The 20,394-nt window shown below is 47.3% G+C and overlaps 1 protein-coding gene across 1 annotated transcript in view; it reads right to left on the bottom strand.

Moving 5' to 3' along the window:
* The window catches only part of MOGAT2 (monoacylglycerol O-acyltransferase 2), a 78,770-nt gene that overhangs the window by 11,923 nt on the left and 46,453 nt on the right, over positions 1 to 20,394 (bottom strand). The window contains exons 3-5 of the mRNA XM_073548604.1: positions 9,084 to 9,288; positions 8,686 to 8,860; positions 348 to 547 (exon numbers count right to left, since the gene is read on the bottom strand). Coding sequence (XP_073404705.1) covers positions 348 to 547; positions 8,686 to 8,860; positions 9,084 to 9,288 — 580 coding nt within the window. The remainder of the gene's footprint in view (positions 1 to 347; positions 548 to 8,685; positions 8,861 to 9,083; positions 9,289 to 20,394) is intronic.

Raw genomic sequence — 20,394 nt, 5'->3', positions numbered from 1 at the left:
CCGCAGCGTTTCAGGCTCTGCGGGTCTGCAGCAGATTTAGGTGCGTTGTACAGTACCATTGTTTTCAATGGTAAACTGAAAAACGCTGTGCACATGCTGCGGATTTTTCCGCGCGGATTTGCTGCAGGTTACAATCCGCAGCATGTCAATTCTTTGTGCGGAATCCGCTGCGGTATCACACCTTCTCCATTGTAAGGTGTGAAACCGCAGCCTAAACCGCAGCGTAAACCGCAGGTCTTTTTGAGCTGCGGATATTTCCAAATCCGCAGCTCAAAAAATTCCGTGTGCACATAGCCGTAATGTAATGATTATAATAAAGCTGTTCACCCCCCAAGCCCACAACTTACCAATCGTGTTAATCGGCCTTCGATATGGCATTAGTCCAAAGCTGTACTGAAAGACGCCCCGTGCGTGGAACAGGGGTAAGGCCACACCCATGAGTTTCTGCAGCTTCTCCTGGAGGCTTCTCAGCAATGATCCTTTCGGATTCTCCACTTGGTCGAAGAGTTCATTCTCCCCAAAGGAAAAGACCGGAACCAAGGAAGCGCTGGACACAGAGAAGAAAGCAACGATCAGACTGAGGCTTCATTTAAAATACTAAGTGCTTTCAATTTTTCTTCCTTTTATTGTCTATACTCACCCTATTTTATAATACGTGGAAACACATTTACCCAAAATTTGCTTTGCTAAAGAATAGTGATTTTTTTTGCTCAGATGACGAGACAAATTTTCCCACATTCAGAGACATAACTTTGATCTTTTTTCAGCTTAAACTTCCCTGTATACGATATGTTGTTTTTAAAGTGTCATTTTACCATAGACATACAGTATGTAAGTGTTACATTTATTTGTAAAACTAGCTGAAGAGCCCGGCGCTGCCCGAGCATAGTAACTAACTGTGGATAGTTATAACAAATTATAATGATTGTATCTATATATATAAAGCTGAGCATAGAGCCCCGCCCACTCCGCATAGCCACATTCACTATAATATCCCACATCATCCCATCAGCCAGAGCCACCGGACTACTACCCCTAATATCCCACATCATCCTGTCACCCAGAGCCACCGGACTACTACCCCTAATATCCCACATCATCCCATCAGCCAGAGCTACCGGACTACTACCCCTAATATCCCACATCATCCCATCAGCCAGAGCTACCGGACTACTACCCCTAATATCCCACATCATCCCGTCAGCCAGAGCCACCGGACTACTACCCCTAATATCCCACATCATTCCATCAGCCAGAGCCACCGGACTACTACCCCTAATATCCCACATCATCCCGTCAGCCAGAGCCACCGGACTACTGCCCCTAATATCCCACATCATCCCGTCAGCCAGAGCCACCGGACTACTACCCCTAATATCCCACATCATCCCGTCACCCAGAGCCACCGGACTACTGCCCCTAATATCCCACATCATCCCGTCACCCAGAGCCACCGGACTACTACCCCTAATATCCCACATCATCCCGTCAGCCAGAGCCACCGGACTACTAATATCCCACATCATCCCGTCAGCTAGAGCCACCGGACTACTACCCCTAATATCACACATCATCCCGTCGGCCAGAGCCACCGGACTACTACCCCTAATATCCCACATCATCCCATCAGCCAGAGCCACCGGACTACTAATATCCCACATCATCCCGTCAGCCAGAGCCACCGAACTACTACCCCTAATATCCCACATCATCCCGTCGGCCAGAGCCACCGGACTACTACCCCTAATATCCCACATCATCCCATCAGCCAGAGCCACCGGACTACTACCCCTAATATCCCACATCATCCCATCAGCCAGAGCCACCGGACTACTACCCCTAATATCCCACATCATCCCGTCGGCCAGAGCCACCGGACTACTACCACTAATATCCCACATCATCCCATCAGCCAGAGCCACCGGACTACTACCACTAATATCCCACATCATCCCGTCGGCCAGAGCCACCGGACTACTACCACTAATATCCCACATCATCCCATCAGCCAGAGCCACCGGACTACTAATATCCCACATCATCCCGTCAGCCAGAGCCACCGAACTACTACCCCTAATATCCCACATCATCCCGTCGGCCAGAGCCACCGGACTACTACCCCTAATATCCCACATCATCCCATCAGCCAGAGCCACCGGACTACTACCTCTAATATCCCACATCATCCCGTCAGCCAGAGCCACCGGACTACTACCCCTAATATCCCACATCATCCCGTCAGCCAGAGCCACCCGTCTACTACCCCTAATATCCCATATCATCCCATCAGCCAGAGCTACCGGACTACTACCCCTAATATCCCACATCATCCCATCAGCCAGAGCCACCGGACTACTACCCCTAATATCCCACATCATCCCGTCAGCCAGAGCCACCAGACTACAACCCCTAATATCACACATCATCCCGTCAGCCAGAGCCACCCGTCTACTACCCCTAATATCCCACATCATCCCATCAGCCAGAGCTACCGGACTACTACCCCTAATATCCCACATCATCCCGTCAGCCAGAGCCACCGGACTACTACCCCTAGTATCCCACATCATCCCAACAGCCAGAGCCACCGGACTACTACCCCTAATATCCCACATCATCCCGTCAGCCAGTGCCACCGGACTACTACCCCTAATATCCCACATCATCCTGTCAGCCAGAGCCACCGGACTACTACCCCTAATATCCCACATCATCCCCTCAGCCAAAGCCACCGGACTACTACCCCTAATATCCCACATCATCCCGTCGGCCAGAGCCACCGGACTACTACCCCTAATATCCCACATCATCTTGTCAGCCAGAGCCACCAGACTACAACCCCTAATATCCCACATCATCCCGTCAGCCAGAGCCACCCGTCTACTACCCCTAATATCCCACATCATCCCATCAGCCAGAGCTACCGGACTACTACCCCTAATATCCCACATCATACCGTCAGCCAGAGACACCCGTCTACTACCCCTAATATCCCACATCATCCCATCAGCCAGAGCTACCGGACTACTACCCCTAATATCCCACATCATCTTGTCAGCCAGAGCCACCAGACTACAACCCCTAATATCCCACATCATACCGTCAGCCAGAGACACCCGTCTACTACCCCTAATATCCTACATCATCCCATCAGCCAGAGCTACCGGACTACTACCCCTAATATCCCACATCATCTTGTCAGCCAGAGCCACCAGACTACAACCCCTAATATCCCACATCATCCCGTCAGCCAGAGCCACCCGTCTACAACCCCTAATATCCCACATCATCCCATCAGCCAGAGCCACCGGACTACTACCCCTAATATCCCACATCATACCGTCAGCCAGAGACACCCGTCTACTACCCCTAATATCCTACATCATCCCATCAGCCAGAGCTACCGGACTACTACCCCTAATATCCCACATCATCCCGTCAGCCAGAGCCACCGGACTACTACCCCTAGTATCCCACATCATCCCATCAGCCAGAGCCACCGGACTACTACCACTAATATCCCACATCATCCCGTCAGCCAGAGCCACCGGACTACTACCACTAATATCCCACATCATCCCGTCAACCAGAGCCACCGGACTACTACCCCTAATATCCCACATCGTCCTGTCAGAGCCACCGGACTACTACCCCTAATATCCCACATCATCCCGTCAGCCAGAGCCACCGAACTACTAATATCCCACATCATCCCGTCAGCCAGAGCCACCGGACTACTACCACTAATATCCCACATCATCCCGTCGGCCAGAGCCACCGGACTACTACCACTAATATCCCACATCGTCCTGTCAGAGCCACCGGACTACTACCCCTAATATCCCACATCATCCCGTCAGCCAGAGCCACCGGACTACTACCACTAATATCCCACATCATCCCGTCAGCCAGAGCCACCGGACTACTACCACTAATATCCCACATCGTCCTGTCAGAGCCACCGGACTACTACCCCTAATATCCCACATCATCCCGTCAGCCAGAGCCACCGGACTACTACCACTAATATCCCACATCATCCCGTCAACCAGAGCCACCGGACTACTACCCCTAATATCCCACATCGTCCTGTCAGAGCCACCGGACTACTACCCCTAATATCCCACATCATCCCATCAGCCAGAGCCACCGGACTACTACCCCTAATATCCCACATCATCCCATCAGCCAGAGCTACCGGACTACTACCCTTAATATCCCACATCATCCCATCAGCCAGAGCCACCGGACTACTACCCCTAATATCCCACATCATCCCGTCAGCCAGAGACACCCGTCTACTACCCCTAATATCCCACATCATCCCGTCAGCCAGAGCCACCGGACTACTAATATCCCACATCATCCCGTCAGCCAGAGCCACCGGACTACTACCCCTAATATCACACATCATCCCAACAGCCAGAGCCACCGGACTACTACCCCTAATATCCCACATCATCCCATCAGCCAGAGCCACCGGACTACTACCTCTAATATTCCACATCATCCCGTCAGCCAGAGCCACCGGACTACTACCCCTAATATCCCACATCATCCCGTCAGTCAGAGCCACCGGACAACTACCCATAATATCCCACATCATCCCGTCAGCCAGAGCCACCGGACTACTATCCCTAATATCCCACATTATCCCGTCAGTCAGAGCCACCGGACAACTACCCCTAATATCCCACATCATCCCGTCAGCCAGAGCCACCAGACAACTACCCCTAATATCCCACATCATCCCGTCAGCCAGAGCCACCGGACTACTACCACTAATATCCCACATCATCCCGTCAACCAGAGCCACCGGACTACTACCCCTAATATCCCACATCGTCCTGTCAGAGCCACCGGACTACTACCCCTAATATCCCACATCATCCCGTCAGCCAGAGCCACCGGACTACTACCCCTAATATCCCACATCATCCCGTCAGCCAGAGCTACCGGACTACTACCCCTAATATCCCACATCATCCCGTCAGCCAGAGACACCGAACTACTACCCCTAATATCCCACATCATCCCGTCAGCCAGAGCCACCGGACTACTAATATCCCACATCATCCCGTCAGCCAGAGCCACCGGACTACTACCCCTAATATCACACATCATCCCAACAGCCAGAGCCACCGGACTACTACCCCTAATATCCCACATCATCCCGTCAGCCAGAGCCACCGGACTACTAATATCCCACATCATCCCGTCAGCCAGAACCACCGGACTACTACCCCTAATATCACACATCATCCCAACAGCCAGAGCTACCGGACTACTACCTCTAATATTCCACATCATCCCGTCAGCCAGAGCCACCGGACTACTACCCCTAATATCCCACATCATCCCGTCAGTCAGAGCCACCGGACAACTACCCCTAATATCCCACATCATCCCGTCAGCCAGAGCCACCGGACTACTACCCCTAATATCCCACATCATCCCGTCAGTCAGAGCCACCGGACAACTACCCCTAATATCCCACATCATCCCGTCAGCCAGAGCCACCGGACAACTACCCCTAATATCCCACATCATCCCGTCAGCCAGAGCCACCGGACAACTACCGCTAATATCCCACATCATCCCGTCAGTCAGAGCCACCGGACTACTACCTCTAATATCCCACATCATCCCGTCAGCCAGAGCCACCGGACTACTACCCCTAATATCCCACATCATCCCCTCAGCCAAAGCCACCGGACTACTACCCCTAATATCCCACATCATCCCGTCAGCCAGAGCCACCGGGCTACTACCCCTAATATCCCACATCATCCCGTCAGCCAGAGCCACCGGGCTACTACCCCTAATATCCCACATCATCCCGTCAGCCAGAGCCACCGGACTACTACCCCTAATATCCCACATCATCCCGTCAGCCAGAGCCACCGGACTACTACCCCTAATATCCCACATCATCCCATCAGCCAGAGCCACCGGACTACTACCCCTAATATCCCACATCATCCCCTCAGCCAAAGCCACCGGACTACTACCCCTAATATCCCACATCATCCCGTCAGCCAGAGCCACCGGGCTACTACCCCTAATATCCCACATCATCCCGTCAGCCAGAGCCACCGGGCTACTACCCCTAATATCCCACATCATCCCGTCGGCCAGAGCCACCGGACTACTACCCCTAATATCCCACATCATCCCGTCGGCCAGAGCCACCGGACTACTACCCCTAATATCCCACATCATCCCATCAGCCAGAGCTACCGGACTACTACCCCTAATATCCCACATCATCCCCTCAGCCAAAGCCACCGGACTACTACCCCTAATATCCCACATCATCCCGTCAGCCAGAGCCACCGGGCTACTACCCCTAATATCCCACACCATCCCGTCGGCCAGATCCACCTGACTACTACCCCTAATATCCCACATCATCCCGTCAGCCAGAGCCACCGGACTACTACCCCTAATATCCCACATTATCTTGTCAGCCAGAGCCACCAGACTACAACCCCTAATATCCCACATCATCCCGTCAGCCAGAGCCACCCGTCTACTACCCCTAATATCCCACATCATCCCATCAGCCAGAGCTACCGGACTACTACCCCTAATATCCCACATCATCCCGTCAGCCAGAGACACCCGTCTACTACCCCTAATATCCCACATCATCCCATCAGCCAGAGCTACCGGACTACTACCCCTAATATCCCACATCATCCCGTCAGCCAGAGCCACCGGACTACTACCCCTAGTATCCCACATCATCCCATCAGCCAGAGCCACCGGACTACTACCACTAATATCCCACATCATCCCATCAGCCAGAGCCACCGGACTACTACCACTAATATCCCACATCATCCCGTCAACCAGAGCCACCGGACTACTACCCCTAATATCCCACATCGTCCTGTCAGAGCCACCGGACTACTACCCCTAATATCCCACATCATCCCGTCAGCCAGAGCCACCGGACTACTACCCCTAATATCCCACATCATCCCGTCAGCCAGAGCTACCGGACTACTACCCCTAATATCCCACATCATCCTGTCAGCCAGAGCTACCGGACTACTACCCCTAATATCCCACATCATCCCATCAGCCAGAGCCACCGGACTACTACCCCTAATATCCCACATCATCCCGTCAGCCAGAGACACCCGTCTACTACCCCTAATATCCCACATCATCCCATCAGCCAGAGCTACCGGACTACTACCCCTAGTATCCCACATCATCCCATCAGCCAGAGCCACCGGACTACTACCACTAATATCCCACATCATCCCGTCAGCCAGAGCCACCGGACTACTACCCCTAATATCCCACATCGTCCTGTCAGAGCCACCGGACTACTACCCCTAATATCCCACATCATCCCGTCATCCAGAGCCACCGGACTACTACCCCTAGTATCCCACATCATCCCATCAGCCAGAGCCACCGGACTACTACCACTAATATCCCACATCATCCCGTCAACCAGAGCCACTGGACTACTACCCCTAGTATCCCACATCATCCCATCAGCCAGAGCCACCGGACTACTACCACTAATATCCCACATCATCCCGTCAACCAGAGCCACCGGACTACTACCCCTAATATCCCACATCGTCCTGTCAGAGCCACCGGACTACTACCCCTAATATCCCACATCATCCCGTCATCCAGAGCCACCGGACTACTACCCCTAATACCCCACATCATCCCATCAGCCAGAGCCACCGGACTACTACCACTAATATCCCACATCATCCCGTCAGCCAGAGCCACCGGACTACTACCACTAATATCCCACATCATCCCGTCAACCAGAGCCACCGGACTACTACCCCTAATATCCCACATCATCCCGTCAACCAGAGCCACCGGACTACTACCCCTAATATCCCACATCATGAATGGATTTGCCCTCACTTCTATACCAATGATCCCTTCAAGATGTGCCTATGGGATGGAGGATGTGTGATGGGGATATGTGCAGGGAGGGGGGATTCATTTCTGTCATGTGCTCTCTGCTCCTTTCTGGGGGGCAGACAATGGCTGGAAGCTTATGTTTCTGGGGATGTTAGATTTCTCCCACCTTGTCAGTGTCTGCTGAGGTATTGTGTAGTGGGAAAACTTTTGCAACCAATCACAGCTCAGCTTCTTTTAAACAGCTCTGGTGAAATTAAAGATGCTTAGTGATTGGGTGGGGCTATGTGGAGTGGGTGTGGCCGATACACACATACATACATACACTAATTTTTATATATATATATATATATTGTGAGTTAAAAGAAAAAATAATAAAAAACTGATATATGGAGATGTATATCCATGTACCAGTACAATATGCCTGTAATGAAGAAGAATACCAATTAGATCTTTAGGCAGAAAAAAAACTTTCTTGTATTTAGGAGTACAACCTGTGATTAATAATGTTGCTGCCTTTCATGCTAAAGGTTCTGAGTTTGAATACTGGGTAAGATCTGTACAGCAACACTGTGTAATTGGGAGCTACTTCGGTTGCACACGTCCACCCCAAGTGTCTGTTATTGTTATAAAGACTGCACTTTCTATAATTCAGTTGCTAAAAAAGGTTGTACGTTGACACTGAAAAAGCAAAGAGTGTAGGAAGATTTCAGCTCAGAAGCTGCAGAATTTAGAATGCAGTTCTAAAAATTGCAAAAATAAGTTGTCATATGAAATTACCCATTTTCAATGGCAAGTCTGATAAATCCTTTCCGGTTTTTCAGCAGTAGGGTGAAAGCACCAGGACGAGCGTCTAGAGATTCTGGTGCTCCGCCCACAGCGATGACCACAGCAGTTCCACCTTTCTTTTTCTTAAGCAGGTAGGTCACACTTTCCTTGTCAGATGGGATTAATCCTGGAAGAGATCACTGTTTTTAGCTCTGGATGTCTCTCACCCTCCTGGCACCTAATACCCAGGGAAAATGTGCCATGTGACTCCTTCCCCACCTTCACCTGTGTGTTATCAATATGGTACTTTGTAAAATGGATTAATTATAAAATCTGTAAAAATATTCACTAAACCCAAAAGGTTAAAATAAAAAATGTGTTAACATCAGTGATCCCTTTACAGTACCTACCACCACTCATAATGTAGTCCCTGAAAAATGGCGCCCGGAACCAAAGTGGCAACATCAGGAGGTACGGTGTAATTCCTGGGAACAGGTCAGGAAATCCAGTGGCATCAGTGCAGAAATTTGTGAACCCTCCGGCTATGAGGACCCCATGTGGATGGAAGCCAAATATGTAGGTCTTATTCTGATCCAAATCTGCCGTTTTAATCAACTGTAAAAAAATAAAAAACACAATATTTTTCTTGAAAATTTACTTCTCTTACGAAATAATCAGGAAATAATGAGTCACCCCACAAACATTACTGATCCTCAGTTACATCCTGTATTATACTCCAGAGCTGCACTCACTATTCTGCTGGTGCTGCCACTATGTACATATGTTACATTTCTCCAGAGCTGCACTCACTATTCTGCTGGTGCAGTCACTGTATACATACATTACTGATCCTGAGTTACCTCCTGTATTATACTCCAGAGCTGCACTCACTATTCTGCTGGTGCTGCCACTATGTACATATGTTACATTTCTCCAGAGCTGCACTCACTATTCTGCTGGTGCAGTCACTGTATACATACATTACTGATCCTGAGTTACCTCCTGTATTATACCCCAGAGCTGCACTCACTATTCTGCTGGTGCAGTCACTGTGTACATACATTACATTACTGATCCTGAGTTACATCCTGTATTATACCCCAGAGTAGCACTCACTATTCTGCTGGTGCAGTCACTGTGTTCATACATTACATTACTGATCCTTAGTTACATCCTGTATTATACTCCAGAGCTGCACTCACTATTCTGCTGGTGCAGTCATTGTGTACATTCATTACATTACTGATCCTGAGTTACATCCTGTATTATACTCCAGAGCTGCACTCACTATTCTGCTGGTGCTGCCACTATGTACATATGTTACATTTCTCCAGAGCTGCACTCACTATTCTGCTGGTGCAGTCACTGTATACATACATTACTGATCCTGAGTTACCTCCTGTATTATACCCCAGAGCTGCACTCACTATTCTGCTGGTGCAGTCACTGTGTACATACATTACATTACTGATCCTGAGTTACATCCTGTATTATACCCCAGAGCAGCACTCACTATTCTGCTGGTGCAGTCACTGTGTTCATACATTACATTACTGATCCTTAGTTACATCCTGTATTATACTCCAGAGCTGCACTCACTATTCTGCTAGTGCAGTCACTGTGTACATACATTACATTACTGATCCTGAGTTACATCCTGTATTATACTCCAGAGCTGCACTCACTATTCTGCTGGTGCAGTCACTGTGTACATACATTACATTACTGATGCTGAGTTACCTCCTGTATTATACCCCAGAGCTGCACTCACTATTCTGCTGGTGCAGTTACTGTGTACATACATTACATTACTGATCCTGAGTTACATCCTGTATTATACCCCAGAGCTGCACTCACTATTCTGCTGGTGCAGTCACTGTGTACATACATTACTGATCCTGAGTTACATCCTGTATTATACTCCAGAGCTGCACTCACTATTCTGCTGGTGCAGTCACTGTGTACATACATTACATTACTGATCCTGAGTTACATCCTGTATTATACTCCAGAGCTGCACTCACTGTTCTGCTGGTGCAGTCACTGTGTACTTGTATCTGGTGTTGACCATCTCCCTTTGCACTTCTCTCCAGAGCTGACAGGGTTACTCTCGCCCCGTCCTCGCCGTTCTTTCCATGAATCTGGGTTCTTTCGGGGTCAAATGTTTTGTTTTAGTGTCCAAAACCAGCTAGTTACACTAAAACCATGAATACACCGTAATCCTCCTCCGTCGTTACCCAATAAGTTACATATACAAAACAAAGCGAAGGCCGCTCTTCTCGCAAGGACAGTCGGGGGGCTTGTGTGTCCCGATAACAAACCCCTCATGTGTGTACCCTAACAGCTGGACCGTGACCCATCACAGCCATAATGTCCCTTACGTCTGTAATAGGAGCCAGTGCGTCTGTCTCACAGCCGGCGACCCCATCACAGGACCAGGGAACATTTTTTGGTGTGTTTTTTCTACCAGTAGTTTTTTTTTTTCACTATTTTTGCAGATTCAGCAGACTCAGTTGTTATATTTGCAGCAGGTTTTTTTTTTCCTGTAGATTTTAGGACAGACCTCGTTACTATAAGTAAGCGCACCCTACGCCATGTGCTCCATGTGGAAAATCCAGCAGTGCGACAATCCTTCAGGCGTTTCTGCTGTATAGGACAAAGAGAATGGGGCAAAAATATCAAATAAAGATCGCAAAAGTAAAATAAATAAACAGAATCCAAAAAAATAAATAACAAAATAGCCTATGCAACGGTCCATAAACGATGAGGATCACACCGCTACAATATAACGATTCCTTTGTACGTCTCATACGTGAACAGTCTATTCTGGATTTTTTATGTAACCTCTGACAAATCAGTTTTCTTGCCGATGAAACATGTGAAGATTACGTGTCAAGAGGACATAGAACAGTTACGCTTAAGAGACTATCGGAGTTTATATCTTAAAGGGACAGTACACTTGCCGTCTCCTTTTCCTCCATTATTTGCATTGCCAGAGAGAACAATTTATTATTTCCTGATTCCGGACATTTCAGGCCAGGGAAAAAAGCTGGCTATGAACCGCATAAACCAAATCTGTCGTTCTCTGTTATCCTGGGTTCAAATCCCACCAAGGACAACATCTGCAAGGAGTCTGTATGTTCTCCCCGTGTTTGCTTGGGTTTCCTCCCACATTCCAAAGACATACTGATAGGGGATCTAGATTGTGAGCCCCATCGGGGACAGTGATGATGATGTGTGCAAACTGTAAAGCGCTGGGGAATATGTTAGCGCTATATAAAAATTATTATTATTATTTATTTATATAGCGCCATTGATTCCATGGTGCTGTACATGAGATGGGGGGTTACATACAAAGTTATAGATATCGTTAACAGTAAACAAATTTACAATGACGGACTGGTACAGATGGGAGAGGACCCAGTCCTTGCGGACTTACATTCTTTGAGATAATGGGGAGGAGACAGAAGGTCGGGGGTGCAGCAGCTCTGGTGGTGATGAGTTGGCAGCTCGGGCGGTGGTGAGGCGGCAGAATGGTCATTGCAGGCTGTAAGCTTTCTTGAAGAGATGGGTTTTCAGGTTCTGTTTGAAGGTTCCGAGGGTGGTGGATAATCGGACGTGATGAGGCATGGAATTCCAGAGGATAGGGGATATTCAGGAGAAATCTTGGAGGCGGTTGTGTGAGGAACGAATAAGTGTGGAGGAGAGTAGGAGGTCTTGGGAGGATCGAAGATTACGTGAGGAAAGATATTGGGAGATTAGTTCAGAGATATAGGGAGGGGATAGGTTGTGGATGGCTTTGTAGGTCAGTATTAGTAGTCTGAACTGGATTCGTTGGGGAATTGGGAGCCAGTGGAGGGATTTGCAGAGGGGAGAAACAGGGGAGTAGCGAGGAGAGAGGTGGATTAGTCGGGCAGCAGAGTTGAGGACAGACTGGAGTGGTGCAAGAGAGTTAGCAGGGAGGCGACAGAGGAGGGTGTTGCAGTAGCCAAGGCGGGAGATGATGAGGGCATGTACAAGAGTTTTAGTAGACTGAGGACTCCCACCTGGTCAGTGTCTGCTGAGGTATTGTGTAGTGGGAAAACTGTTGCAACCTATCACAACTCAGCTTCTTTTGAACAGCTCTGGTGTAATTAAAGATGCTTAGGGATTGGGTAGGGCTATGTGGAGTGGGTGTGGCCGATATGTGGGAGGACCAGCCCCCGTCGAATGTCCGGGCTGGAACCAAGGGAGCCGTCATCTGAGTTCCGGGGAAAACTGTCCCCGGGGGGGGCAGAATTCAGGGACGGACCGCTGTGACTGACAGATGGGCTAGGGGAGGGACCAGTATAAGAGGGGCGGGGAATTCCCAGGGCGATGAGTCAGCAGACCTGGACAGAGACTGCAGGAGACCGTGGGAGCCACTGCAAGCCAGAGCGACCAACCAGGGCCAGGAAAGACGCTGACTGTAGACTCCAGAGGGACGGCGCCAGGGCAGTCATTTGAAGCTCGCCGCCCCGCTCCAGCCCGCAGCCCCTGCGGCCCCAGTTCGTCTCGCGGCCGCCGCCTCATCACAGCCCGCGGCTGCGGCCTACTCGCGGTCAACCGCGGCCGCTGCCATCTCGCTGCAGCCCGCGGCTGCGGCCTGTTCCCCTCCACCCACAGCCGCCTTGCTCTCCCCAGTGGCCGCGGCAAGTACAGTGCCGCCGCCGGCCACCACTGTCCCGCTCCGATCCGCAGCAGGGGCCGGGTCCTGTAGATTTTAGGACAGACCTCGTTACTATAAGTAAGCGCACCCTACGCCATGTGCTCCATGTGGAAAATCCAGCAGTGCGACAATCCTTCAGGCGTTTCTGCTGTATAGGACAAAGAGAATGGGGCAAAAATATCAAATAAAGATCGCAAAAGTAAAATAAATAAACAGAATCCAAAAAAATAAATAAATACCAAAATAGCCTATGCAACGGTCCATAAACGATGAGGATCACACAGCTACAATATAACGATTCCTTTGTACGTCTCATACGTGAACAGTCTATTCTGGATTTTTTATGTAACCTCTGACAAATCAGTTTTCTTGCCGATGAAACATGTGAAGATTACGTGTCGAGAGGACATAGAACAGTTACGCTTAAGAGAAAGTGTGACTATCGGAGTTTATATCTTAAAGGGACAGTACACTTGCCGTCTCCTTTTCCTCCATTATTTGCATTGCCAGAGAGATCAATTTATTATTTCCTGATTCCGGACATTTCAGGCCAGGGAAAAAAGCTGGCTATGAACCGCATAAACCAAATCTGTCGTTCTCTGTTAGCACTGCAGCCTTGCAGCGCTGGGGTCCTGGGTTCAAATCCCACCAAGGACAACATCTGCAAGGAGTTTGTATGTTCTCCCCGTGTTTGCGTGGGTTTCCTCCGGGTACTCCGGTTTCCTCCCACATTCCAAAGACATACTGATAGGGGATCTAGATTGTGAGCCCCATCAGGGACAGTGATGATGATGTGTGCAAACTGTAAAGCGCTGCGGAATATGTTAGCGCTATATAAAAATTATTATTATTATTTATTTATATAGCGCCATTAATTCCATGGTGCTGTACATGAGAAGGGGGTTACATACAAAGTTATAGATATCGTTAACAGTAAACAAGTTTACAATGAGACTGGTACAGAGGGGAGAGGACCCTGTCCTTGCTGACTTACATTCTATGGGATAGTGGGGAAGAGACAGAAGGTCGGGGGGTGCAGCAGCTCAGGCGGTGGTGAGGTGGCAGAATGGTCATTGCAGGCTGTAAGCTTTCCTGAAGAGATGGGTTTTCAGGTTCCGTTTGAAGGATCCGAGGGTGGTGGATAATCGGACGTGTTGAGGCATGGAATTCCAGAGGATAGGGGATATTCGGGAGAAATCTTGGAGGCGGTTGTGTGAGGAAAGAATAAGTGTGGGGGAGAGTAGGAGGTCTTGGGACGATCGAAGATTACGTGAGAGAAGATATTGAGAGATTAGTTCAGTGATATAGGGAGGGGAAAGGTTGTGGATGGCTTTGTAGGTCAGTGTTAGTAGTCTGAACTGGATTCGTTGGGGAATTGGGAGCCAATGGAGGGATTTGCAGAGGGGAGAAACAGGGGAGTAGCGAGGAGAGAGGTGGATTAGTCAGGCAGCAGAGTTGAGGACAGACTGGAGTGGTGCAAGAGAGTTAGCAGGGAGGCGACAGAGGAGGGTGTTGCAGTAGTCAAGGCGGGAGATGATGAGGGCATGTACAAGAGTTTTAGTAGATTGAGGACTGAGGAAGGGACGGATTCTGGAAATATTTTTGAATTGGAGGTGACAGGAGGAGGTAAGAGATTGGACGTGCGGTTTGAAGGACAGGGCAGAGTCGAGAGTTACTCCGAGGCAGCGGATTTCAGGTGTGGGAGAGAGCGTGATGCCGTTTACCATAATAGATAGATTGGGTATGGAAAATACGTGAGATGGAGGAAAGATGAGTTCTGTTTTGTCTACGTTGAGTTTTAGGAAGCAAGAGGTGAAAAAGGAGGATATGGCTGATAGACACTCTGGGATTCTGGACAGCAGAGAGGTGACATCTGGGCCAGAGAGGTAGATCTGAGTGTCGTCCGCATACAGGTGGTACTGGAAGCCATGGGACTTTATGAGTTGTCCTAGGCCAAGAGTATAGATGGAAAAAAGTAGGGGCCCCAGGACAAAGCCTTGGGGGACTCCAACAGAGAGAGGGTGGGATGAGGAGGTAGTGTGGGAGTGGGAAACACTGAATGTGCGGTCAGAAAGGTATGAGGAAATCCAGGACAGGGCGAGGTCTTTGATGCCAAGGGAAGAAAGAATCTGTAGCAGTAGGCAGTGGTCAACTGTGTCAAAGGCAGAGGACAGGTCAAGAAGGAGGAGGATGGAGAACTGTCTGTTAGCTTTGGCTGTGAGTAAGTCATTAGTAATTTTGGTCAGGGCAGTTTCAGTGGAGTGGTGGGAGCGGAAGCCAGATTGGAGGATGTCAAGGAGGGAGTTAGATGAGAGGTGGGAGGAAAGTTGAGCATGGACATGCTGTTCAAGGAGTTTGGAAGCAAACGGGAGCAGTGATATGGGGCGATAGCTGGGCAGAGCAGTTGGGTCAAGGTTTGTTTTTTTGAGGATGGGTGTTATAGTGGCATGCTTGAAGGCAGAGGGAAAGGTACCAGAAGTTAGGGTTTGGTTGAAGAGATGGGTTAGGGCTGGAATGATCATGTTAGTGAGGTTGGGGAGCAGATGGGAAGGGATGGGGTCAAGTGCACAGGTGGTGAGGCGTGATTTGGAAAGGAGATGAGTAAGCTCTCCTTCAGTGATGTTGGAGAGGGAATAAAAATAAAGATTATTATTATTATGGTGGGTGCAATTTTATCCAGCAGGTTAGTAGTTAATGGGAAGTGATACAAGGGTCATTAATGCCAATGAATGGGACTCACTGATTACAATTGTATCCAGTCTAACAGATCCAGAACTGCAGATTGATACAATGTATCAGCGCAGCTAAAAATGGATCAAAATATCCAGGAAAGGAAAGTTTTGTGTTACAGGATACAATAGTAACAACTTCCCCTTTTCCAAAAGTCTTTGTTCTGTGCAGGTTTTTTTTCAGCCTCTGGATATAAGCAGGAAAGTTCCCATTCACTGACAGCAAGCAGAGATCAGAATAACGGTCCGAAATCAAAGCACAAAGCATATTAGAACATTGCAGATGTTTTCCTTCTGCAGTAGTTCATGTGCTCGGCTTTTTTCAGGTAAAGGTGTTGATCCTCCACCCCAGGTCAGCGCATGATAACATAGCCTGGAGCTATTGATGATCGGGGGGGGGTCCTACGATCGTCCTGGTCACCGATTTATTTCATTAAAGGCCTCTGTAATTAGTTAATCATTGGCCTCCAGTTACGGATTACACAACCTTGAACTCCAGGAAAATGTAGAAGAAAACATGTTTTTTTCTGCGCTGGGTCCCGGTGACGATTAATGTTTTACCTTCACGTATTGTTATTGCTGCTGCGTAATAACATCTTGTGCAGAGGAAGCCGCGAGTATGGAGGAAAGGGGCCCCGTAGTCAGCACCATAAAGGGGCCCCGCTCTCTATACCATCACAGGCATCTCTGTGATGCTGGGGCTTGTAGTTCCTCATCAACACTTTTCTAATACGCTACATAATATGGCAGCATTACATTGTCTGTCTGACAACACTTGGACCCGCCCCTGCGGATCGAGTAACCGGAGCTTTATGCTTTAGTGGTCATCCGAAACCAATCCTTACTTTGAAATTCATTTTAAGATCTCCGATTGATGTCAGAGAATGGAAACAATCTCATTCATATCCTGAGGATCAGTAGAACAACGTGGCGTCTTGAAGATGCAATATCGACATTAACTCCGTCTTTACTAGGCAGTTTTTTTTTTTAATCATTTTGACAGTTGCACGATTTTGTTTTTTTCCTTTCCTCCTACCAAGAGACTTTTTTTTTTAATTTACAGTCATTATCGGTGCATGAGCAGACTTTTTTTCTGCGACAAGTTATAGTATTAAATGACGTCATTATGTAATGTAATGAAAAACAACAACAAAAATATTCCAAATGGGGTAAAATAGTAAAGAAAAAAAAAAAAATTGCAATTCCACTATTGCTTTTTTGGCTTTTGCAGCATTCTTTGTGCATAAAAAATGACAAGGAAACATACTGTAATTCTCCAGGTTGGTACGATTACAGTGATACCAAACTTGTACAGTTGATTTCTATTTAAAGGTAAAAAAAAAAAAAAAAAGTTTGTAATAGAAATCTTGGGTTTGTTTCACCCAAGTTTTCTTTTACAAACTTCTGAAATTGAGACCTATAACTTTTTAATTTTTCTTTGATGGAGCTCGGTTGTGTGCTGATCTGTAGTCATTATACGAACCATTGTGGAATACATACGTTGTTTTGATCACATTTCAAAAATGTTTATTATTAGAAATATTTCCAACATTTTTATCCTTAATAACAAAATAAAAACATTTTTGTTGTCAATATTTTTATTATTGTTTTTTTATTTTTATTATTAATATTTTAATTATTCTGATTATTATTATTTTTACTAATTTTATTTTAGTTATTTTTGCTATATCACAATTTTCATTATTATTGTTTTATTCTTATTTTTGCTATTTTTATTCTGGCTATTTTTATTATTATTAATATTTTCATTATTATTATTTGTATTATTATTGTTATTGCTATTATTTTTATTATTATTTGCATTATTATTCATAGTTTAATTATAATTATTTTTGCTATTTTTGTTCTTATTATTAATAGTAATCATAATATTTTCATTATTATATTTTTATTATGGTTATTTTTCCTTATTGCTAATATTTTCACTATTATTATTGCTATTTATTATTTTTTTATTATTCATATTTTCCATTATTCATTTTATTCTTATTATTTTTAATATTTCCATTCTGGCTATTTTTGTTATTTTTATTATTAATACAATTTTCATTATTATTACAATTATTTTTATTCTTGTTATTTTTTTATTTTAATATTATTTTTATTACTATTGTTTCTACTATTTCAAATGTTTCTTTTTTTATTTATTTTATGGCTATTATTTTTGTTTTTAGCTTTAGTTTTAGCTCTATTTTATTTGATCTCTTGTTCTATATTTTATTTATTATTTACTTAATTTACCCACTTATATAGCGCCATTAATTCCAAGCCGCTTTACAGACATTATCGGCTGGAATATTCAGTATTTGCAGTATATATGGAAATTCATGGTCTCCTATGAAGAGCAGCTTGTGGGACCTCTGCTTGCTGTCAGTGAATGGAAACATTCTTGTTCCTATATTGATGACAAGTTCAGAACGTAGCATATTAGGAAGAAGTAAAACTTTTCATGACTTTATTGACCCAGATACATTCCATGCAAACACTGCCCACCATTAGGTGCGGACCCCCTCTAGTAGTCATGATGGAGACCCCCTCACAATTCGGTCCATATCTTAGTCTGTGAATGGCTCCGTCCGCCTGGTCCCGGGGCTTTTGTCGCTTGATGATCTGCTCCTCACCTCATAACTTGTGACCTTCACCTCCCCGCTGAGGACAGGGGCTATTTGCAGGCTTACTAACGAGACATATGTTATACTGAGGGTGCGGGATAACAGCTATGGATTAGACTCATGGATTATATAGATTGATCTAAATTCTGTCATTATGGATTACTGACCCGACGCGTTTCCATGACAATGTCAGCTCTATCACTAAAAATAGGGGCTATTTACTAGGGTGTCTAAGACGATTCCGTGGATTTCAGATGCAATACGAGAGCGATCGGCGGTAAGACGCGCTCATCTACAAGGGGCTTGAAGAACGTCTGTTTAGGGTCAATTACAGGGGAAACATAAGAAAGGGATGAATCCAACGGCTCTTCTCCTGTACTGCCACCTAGAGGTGAAAGTCCTAAATGTCAACCTTGGAAGAAATCTACCTAAAAGGTGACTCATATCCTGCATTATACCCCATAGCGGCACTGACAATTCTGCTGGTGGAGTCGCTGTGTATGTAGGAAGATGGACTAGGCCGGTGATGCCTCTCTTATGCCGGTCCCGGAACCAAAGGGACTGTCACCATTGTTGCACCGTCCCTCACTGTCGCACGCTGCCGCAAACCTCCCCTGACCGTGAGGGAATTGACTGCGTGCCTTCACCTATCTCTAAGACGGAATTGACCACGCGTGCCGTTCCGCAAACTAACATGGGCGTGCAGCCTACCCCTAAACAGCACTATCAGCTGTAGCCAGCTGACTTGCATCCCGCCTCCGCCACTGAACTCTGCGGCACTCCGGCGGGACCAGAGACTGCTTCACGACCCGCACGTTGCTCCATCCTCGCAGGACCCCGCTCAAGGGAACCCAGACACACCGCTTTCGTCAGGAGACAGTGCCTCGATTATCTTCAGGACCAAGCCAGAGACATTGCGAGCATTCTTCGGCGCCACTGTGGAAGAACAAGCCTGCATCACCCCGAGAACTTCAGACTGATAAGTTTGCCAGTTACTTAGATAACTGCTTTGTTCCCCTGTTTTATGCATTTGGCTTTCCCCCCTTCATCACCAATACTTTCCCTGCGTGGAGTAACCCCTGTAATAAACCCCCCCTTTAACTCCTGATCTGCCTCCTGCTCATTTCTGCGTCCCTGCAATTTCTACACTTGGCGTAGTCAGCAGGATGCAGTCTAACAGCATGGAGGCGGCAGACCAAGCAGTTGGGGTGAACCCACGTACCTGCATTTCTCTGGGGGCAATGTTGAATAATTTGCCCAAGTTCACGGGGAGTTACTGGACCGAACGCAAGAGGGGAATGCTGAGAATGCACCCCATGACCCCTGCCCTAGAAGCCGAAGTGGCCATGATGGCTTTACATGGGGAAGCTAGAGACTCCGTCAAGTTACTACCCCCGGGGGACCGAAATACCTTTACCAAGGTGCTGCAAAAACTAGTGGAGACTTCTGGGGACCCCACAGACGTAGGGGAGTTAAGGTCATGTCTATTTAGCTGTATGCAAAGGGAGGGGGAGACAGTGACACAATACATGAATGCCCTCAAAGAGATTCATACTGCTATCCTTAGAAAAGACGGCATGGGCGTAGGAACAATTGACGTAGTGCTGCGCAATCAGATGGTGATGGGCTTACGGGACATGCTGACGAAGCAGGCTCTGTGGGAACATTTGCG

The sequence above is a fragment of the Dendrobates tinctorius genome, unplaced genomic scaffold, assembly GCF_039654945.1.
Source record: "Dendrobates tinctorius isolate UK_male_01 unplaced genomic scaffold, ASM3965494v1 ptg000157l, whole genome shotgun sequence".
Classification (NCBI taxonomy): Eukaryota; Metazoa; Chordata; class Amphibia; order Anura; family Dendrobatidae; genus Dendrobates; species Dendrobates tinctorius.
This window is presented reverse-complemented; position numbering and strand designations above follow the sequence as displayed.